The following is a 7,281-nucleotide window of genomic DNA, read 5'->3' as shown; positions in this document are numbered from 1 at the left end:
TCACCCGCTCTGCTCCATCCCATATCACACTGCTGAAGGCCTCTCTCTAAGCCTGGCAGCAGTCTCTCTACCCATCTAGTTCCCAAGGCAGGTTTCCATGCCAGAAACGCACATCCCAATTCTGTGGCGGCCCAGCGTCTCTAGCCCGCTGCACACTTTCTTACGTTTAAATCGCTACATAAAAGAGCACACAACACAATAACCTCTGATCCAATTGATAAGATATATTTGCCCACCTAAACATACAAAGCCCCATACACATCCATCCCTTAAGAACATTCATAACAACCTGTAAAGGTACAGCGTGGGATCTTATTGGAATCTTAACATCAGCTTCCACATTGTCCCGCCATGGCTACTTTCTCTGTCCCTCCTGTCTCTTTCTCCTTTCCAGTCCAGTCTCCTCCTCTTCCTTCAAACGTTTCTCCCACCCATCCTTTCTTCTCATCCAATGACAGGCCTCCTTCTATCTTGTACCTGCCCTCATTGGTATTTTACAAATTAAATAGGGAGAAGGTTCTGGTGAAGTCACCCGAGTCCTGAGTACAGACTAGGCAGCCGTCCTTGGGGCAGTGGAAGTAGCATCAAAACACAGAGAACTCCAGGGCAAGCCACAACAAATACTTCTGTTACTGTTGGGATTATCTTCAAGGGACAGATTGGTGGGCCCAGAAAGGGAGGTATTGGCGGTTATGGGGCTGAGGGAAGACTAACCTCCGAGTGTCCGGGGCAGGACATGTGCCAGGTCTATATCCAGGGGCTCTTAAGTGCCTATATCTACCTGGGTCTTTTGCTTGCCCTTCTGTGGCTTCTTGGCTTGAAAGACTTGCCTGGAGGGAGAAGCTGGCATCTACTTGCTTTTGAATGGGGAGACATATTCAGAAGAACGTTGACTTCAGCAATATCCTGTTCTGGACTCCGGGGCTCAGAAGACACTGCTTCATCCCTTCAGAGGCTGAGGATGTGTGCCCAATTTTGAATGTATGATGGCCAGATCTGGCTTTAATGTCTTCACAGCTTGAAGCTCTCTCAGTGGATTCTCAGTCAGCTCCACAGAAGTCAGACTGCAGCCACATGTGTAAGACAGGGGGAACAAGGATCAGTCAGGGGCAAAGGCCGACTGCCTGTGGGGAGAACCCAGGGCTTGAGGTGAGAGCGGGGTGGTTGGCACTGCTTGCTTAGGATATAACAAGTACAAGGAGGCAGTCGGTTGGAGTCTATTAAAAGCTGAGGCCCTCTGAGGGGATACAGAAGAGAGCTATGCTCAGACTGTGCCCACAGCTTAGGGCCCTTTGTTTGAGAGCAGGAGCTTTGGATAGGGCCTGCAGAAGGTAGGTCTTTATGGGCTGGTCACCCAGAGCTGTGTGAGCTCAATCATGATCTGTGTGATCTGTGTGAGGTCTCAGAGAGGACGCCGCCAAAGCACCTTCTCCCACTCAGGGTTCACTGGCTCTGTCCTCAGGACCATGCGTCCCCCTGCCTTTACCTGAGGGTCTTTAGGCCACATTTAGGGTGCTTCAGGGCTGAACACAGAGGTTCCACCACAGTGCCAGGCAGCTGACAGCCACTGAGGTCCAGAGTGGTTAGGACTGGGCTCTGCTGGAGCACAATGACCAGGTAGTGGATCACCTCTTGGAGGCCAGGCATCTGTATCCTGTGGGGAAAGCCAAACTCAGGGGTTGCTGTTGGGATGGTTCCCTACCCCCATCCTTCCAAAACCAGGCCTTACCTGAGTGTCTGCACCTTGCATTTGGGCCAAGCCAGGCCTTGGCTTAGTAAACGCAGGCCTGCCTCAGTGAGTCGGTTCTGGAGGAGGCCCAGCTCCCTTAGGGAAGGAGCTACCTTCAGAGCCTCAGAAAGGTCTCGACAAACTGCATCAGGGAGTTTGCAGTGTGACAAGCTGTGGTCAAGAAGCATGGAGACTGTAAGACTGGCCACTTCTCTACCTCCAGCTGAACAAACTAGCTATTCACTGGCAGACTGATGTTCAGTCAAGAAATCTACAGTTCTTCATAATTTGGTTCGGATGGGCTGTCAGTCATCCCCAATGGCTGAGCAGTCATCCCCAGTGGCTGAGCAGTCATCCCTGTGGCTGAGCAGTCATCCCCTAGTGGCTGAGCAGTCATCCCCAGTGGCTGAGCAGTCATACCCAGTGGCTGAGCAGTCATCCTCAGTGGCTGAGCAGTCATCCTCAGTGGCTGAACAGCTCTGCTATTTCTGATTTATTTATTCTTTCCCATTACAAATTATGAAGTGAGCACCTCTGTATACTTGGTTTTCTGGTAGAATTCCTGAGCCCAATGCGACTGCCTTTTCGGCTCCGTTTGTTTTATTTTCACGTTGCTGGGCCCTGACCCCCACAGAGCCAGTTTTCCTCCTCATCCTCTATCAATGCATCATCCCTGACTGTCTGCTTCGACATGGCCTGCCTCTATTGGTTCCTGTAATTGTCCTTACTCTTCGCTCACTGAGGATAGCTCACAGTAATAGAAAACCTAGCATATCTTAAGAACTATCTCCGTGGAGCCTCAGTAAATCTTACACTAATCCTGTGAGCTGGGATCAGCTGGGTATGTTACAGGGAGGACACCAGTGCATGGGCAGACTGACTTGCTGCAAGGCACAGAGAGGCAGGGTGCACCAGCTTCTGAGCTCCCTCAACACTTTCCTGCATAGGGGTGGCCGGGCAGTGTCCTTCAGCACTTAGGAGCTGTCTTCAAAAGGAAAACACTGTTGCTTTCTCTGCCCGTCTCCAAAGGCAGTGCAGCTTTCTGATTCCCACAAGGTCTTGCACCAGCCCTCACCTGACAGCCCCAAATAGTGGTGAAAGCCAGGTAGGCCTATGTCCTTACCCTTCCCTAGAAGGCAAATTCTGTCCCTGTCCAGACCACCCAGGTGTAAATCCCCTCCAGAGCATGGTGACTCACGTCAGAATACTCAGACCACATTGCTGGGTAATCATTGCCTCACAGAGTGGACGCAGCAAGGAGGCTGGGGGTTGTTTCCCGGTGCTTTGAGAACTGGAGGGAGAGAAAGAACAAGGTTGACGTCTGTAGCACCCCTTCCAGGCCTTTCTGGAAAGGCCTCAATCCTTCCTGAGGTTCCAGAACATCATTTATCTCACATCCCTTGCATCCTCTCCCCCAACCAATTTGAGCAAAACCCAAGTGTGGGCTGCAGATCCCAAGGACCAGGTCCTGCCATTATCCTGGTGTATACTCTCAACAGTGGGCGAGCCTTGGGACAAGCATTGTGTAGAGCTGAGCTCATAAAAAACAAATGCCCATGTCGGTGAACCTAGGATCAGGTGGACGATGGGCAAGGAAGAAGATATGAGAATAATGTGGTCAATGGGGGTGCCTTGGGGCCAGTAGTTGGACCCAAGTGGTGGAGGCAGAGTAGGCATTGAAGACAGACAGCAAATAGTGTTGGGATGGAGGGAGCGCCAGGTACAAGGCTCAGCACACAGAGGACATGGCATATTCCAGAATGTATGAGAAAGTGCATCAGAGAGGGGGCTCGGTTGCTTCGTGGACCTACGCTGGCTGAACTTGGAGGGTTGCCTTGATCTGCATGACTGAGAGTACTCGTGGTGAGGTCATTTGAAGAGGAATAGAGACGGCTGCCTTGCAAGGGATGGGTAAAGCAGTCCTGAGGTCCGCTCTGCCATCTGGGTTACCAGATGTGGAATGCTTCTCAACCCAGTGGGCATGGGCGTGTGGGCACAGGTAGCATCGGCGAGGACGACCTCACCCTCTAGACTCACCCCTTCAGCCGGTTCATGAAGCTCTTCTTCTTCTTCTTCTTCTCCTTTGCCGCCACCAGTCCACAGCTCACCAGTCTCAGAGCCTGGCCGTCCGGGCAGCACTGCACGCAGTAGCTCAGAACCTCAAGGTCCATGCGGGTCAGCCTAACTCGCTCCAGTACCATCTCTGGAAGGCTGCTGAGAGCCTGGCGAACAAAATCATCCTCTTGTGTCTCATACAGGCAGTACAACAGCTCCAGTCCAAAGTTGAGTTCCTCCTCCTCTTCTTCCTCCTCCTCCTCCTCCTCCTCTGCTTCCTCGTCCTTCAGCTCATCCTTCTTTTCTGCTCCTACTGTCGCCACCTTGGGTTGGCTTTGTCCTTGTACCCACCGCAAGGTGTCCTGTTTCACACGCCCTGGCACCACACAGCCAAAATGGTTTCCAATGTCACGAATCCTCTCTGTACTTAGCAGTCCAAAGAGGAATCTAGTGGTGAGTGCCAGATGACCACGCAGCCCCGCGTCAGAGTTCAGGAGCATCTGCACACTTCCTGCGGAGTTCCCTGGGGCTCCCTCAGCGTCTAGTAGGTATGACAATGCAGCCAAGAACTCCTGGAAGCTCTGGTCAATGAACTGGTAGGTGACCACAGTTTCTAGCACTCCTGGCAGCTCCTTCTTGCTGAGAAACATTGTCTGAACTTGGGAACCCTGAAGCTTCAATCTCTCCAGGTCCTTTTCTGAGAACTGTGCTTGATGCTTCAGGATGCCCTCCCGGGCCAGGCGGCACAGCATTCGCAGCTCTCCCTGAACCCGGGGTCCATTGGTACCTGCAGACTTCAGCATGCTGGTGATGAAGAGCAGGTACACAGATGTAGTGGTCTTGGAGGTACGAGACAGATCCCGGCCCAGCTCCATTTGCTGCAGCAGCACGGTGCACACGATCCAGCACACAAACGGCACAAAGCACAGTGCGTACAGCGTCTCATTCTCTTTCACGAAGCGGTAAGCGCGCTCTGCCTTCCTCTCGTCCCGGAAAAACTTGAAGAAATACTTTTTCTTGTCTTTGTCTGAGAAGCCGCGCACTTCTGCGCACTGTGGTGAGCAAAGTCTGCCCTGCAGCCTCCCGAGGGTGGCGTTGCGTGAAGTCACCAGCAAGCGAGCCGATGGTAACAGCTCCTGGCTCAGCAGCCCGCTCAGCACTCTCAAGCCACTCGTAGCCTCGAAAGGGTCTCTGCAGGGAGTGGCTTCTGGGGCTGCTAAAGTAGGCAATTCGTCTGCACCGTCCAGGATGAACAGTAGACGATGCGGTTGCGCTAGTATCCGCCGCACCGGCGCGGTGCGGTCCGGGCACTGTTCCAGTATCAGGTCCGCCAAGCTGCGCGTACCTGGCCGCTCCAGCAGCTCGCCGCACGGCATGAAGAAGGCAAAGTCCACTTGGCTGTGGTATAGCTTGCCTCCTGCCCAGTCGTAGAGGATTTTCTTGGCGGCCATGGTTTTGCCGATGCCTGCCGGGCCCTGCAGCACCACGGTCAGCGGCCGCGGGCCCTCGTCATCATTTCCTCGGAAGAGCCGATTGAAAGTGTGTGTGTCCGAGCGCCTTGCGCGCTCGGGCTCGGGCTCCCCCGACGTTCCCAGCAGCTCGTCCTCCCCGGCGCCGCTCCCCGGCGCAATGAGCAGCTTGGTGAAGCGCTTGTTGATCTTCACGGAGCGGGCATTCCTCTCCTTCACCTTAGCATGCTGTCGTAGCACGTGCTCGCGGTACTTCTTCTTGTACTCTGTAAGGTGTAAGGCCGGGGAAGGCAGGGATGGGCTTGCCGCCACTCTGGAACCAACGCCCTGCCTGTCTAAATCTGGGCTTCCTTTTCTCTATTGTGCCATAGCTTCCTCCTCCAGCCATCTCACACCCAAGGATTCCCAAGCTGCGCCAGGAAAATTGGGCTCCACGAGGAGCCCAATAAGGACCTTGTGTGCCCCAACGAACTTACCCGACACGGTGAGAAGCGCCGAGCTGGAGCCGAGCCCTGGAAGGCAAACCTGATATGAGGCTCTCTAAGCATGAGGGATGTGGCAAGGAATTTGCCTGGGAGCTTCTGGAACTATCCCCCTGTGCATGAAACTTTGGGCAGGTTCCCGGGAAGGGGAGGGAGCGGTACAGTCTCAGGAGGTGGTAATGTGGACAAAGTTGATCTTCACAAGGAGAGCAGGAAGGATCAAGGTCAAGTCACCGATTCGACCCCATCCTCCTCTACCCAGCTTACTCTGCAGCTGCTGCTCCTTGAGTCGCAACGACACATCTCGAATATCCGCCTTCTTCAGGATCTTTCGGGTCACATCTACGGCTGGCTCTGGCGCATAGAACTCAATCAGCTTGTCTGTGAGGTCCACAGCGTCTGAGTGCTCCAGTCGCCCCCACGGGATGCTGCGGCCATCCAGGGGCGCATCCCGGAGCTTGTGGCGAAAACGCTTCAGCTGCTCCTGGCTCAGATCCTGCAGTGCGGCCAGAAGCAGTTCCCTTGCCACCGCCTCCGAGCTGGGGATGGGCAGGGTTATCACTGAGGCGACCTGAATGGGACCTGTCCCTGAACCTCCCGGGTCACACATCGCACATTCTCCACACGGAGCCCCAGGACAATAATATATTGTAGAGACCCACCCGGGTGTCCCAAGGCTTCACCTCAAATTACTAACTGTGGTGAAGGGGAACACCCCATGGCTAATGGTTTTCCTGCATCTTTCCTTTCTGGCCACACCAGATAAAGTCAGTTAAGGTCCCTACCTGGGTCTGTGCTCTCCCGTGTCACATCCTCTGATAGGGCTCTAGCACTGGCCAGGCCCTAGTGAGGGTCCTGAATTCTCTGCTCCAAGCTCATACATAGCACCCTTGAATGAGTCCTTTCTGGACCACCTGCAGCAGGGGCTAAGTCTGACTACCTTGTGAGGAGCAGACTCATAAATGCCCTCGTTTGCAGGGTGGGCATAAAAGATGGTCTTGAAATCCTAGCACAAAACAGGCTGTAGGGGTGAGGCCACTTAACTTGAAAGTTCTCCCTGGAAACCACACTCACCTGGAGCAGGAGGCTCCAGCGGCATCCATGGAGTCTCAGGATCTAGCTCTCAGATGCAGAGGCTGGGAACAGAGGTGAGCCTTCCTGGGCTAAACTGGTCTCATCCTGGGAGTGGCGGTGTTTCTCGGTCTTGTTCATTCTAGCTCAGCGGCGTCTTGCTGACAGTCAAGAGGCTCCCACACTCAAGCACAGTTTGTAACATCATATATGTGCTGGACTAGTGACCTTTGGTTTTCTTTTATTTTATTCTATCAATACTCCTCCCGCTGGGTGTGGCGTCCCATGCAGCTGTGAGATGATTTAGACTGAGTGGCTGACTTAAAACCGGGTCTTCAGAAATGGCCTTATGGTGCCTTAAAATTTGCCAACAGGGTGTGAAATTCAAGGGAGCAGGTGTGTGTGGGCAGGATAAGGGTGGATAGAGAAGGGGAATCAGGCCCTCAGCTCTGTAACCTGTTAATCCTCCCATGTC

At 53.7% G+C, this 7,281-nt stretch overlaps 1 protein-coding gene across 1 annotated transcript; it reads right to left on the bottom strand.

The window, feature by feature from the left end:
- Positions 1-204: 204 nt before the first annotated feature.
- Positions 205-6,966, bottom strand: Nlrp6 (NLR family, pyrin domain containing 6). The gene is made up of 8 exons (NM_134375.5): positions 6,810-6,966; positions 6,003-6,274; positions 5,730-5,765; positions 3,767-5,519; positions 2,928-3,020; positions 1,730-1,900; positions 1,487-1,654; positions 205-1,064 (listed from the first exon to the last, which is right to left on the bottom strand). Exons 1-8 carry the CDS (start codon positions 6,836-6,838, stop codon positions 941-943), a joined length of 2,646 nt encoding a protein of 881 aa, NP_599202.4. The 5' UTR covers positions 6,839-6,966; the 3' UTR covers positions 205-940.
- Positions 6,967-7,281: the final 315 nt, after the last annotated feature.

Source organism: Rattus norvegicus, chromosome 1, assembly GCF_036323735.1.
Source record: "Rattus norvegicus strain BN/NHsdMcwi chromosome 1, GRCr8, whole genome shotgun sequence".
NCBI classification, from domain to species: domain Eukaryota; kingdom Metazoa; phylum Chordata; class Mammalia; order Rodentia; family Muridae; genus Rattus; species Rattus norvegicus.
This window is presented reverse-complemented; position numbering and strand designations above follow the sequence as displayed.

Bases quoted from the DNA above. Each gene is read 5' to 3' on its own strand.
- Nlrp6 (NM_134375.5), bottom strand. From the start codon at position 6,838: ATGGATGCCGCTGGAGCCTCCTGCTCCAG. The intron at 5,766-6,002 runs GTAAGCTGGGTA...TTTGCCTTCCAG, and splicing joins CAAGGAGCAGCAGCTGCAGA to GGCTCGGCTCCAGCTCGGCG. The intron at 1,901-2,927 runs GTGAGTCACCAT...TCTTGACCACAG, and splicing joins TGTGGTCTGAGTATTCTGAC to CTTGTCACACTGCAAACTCC.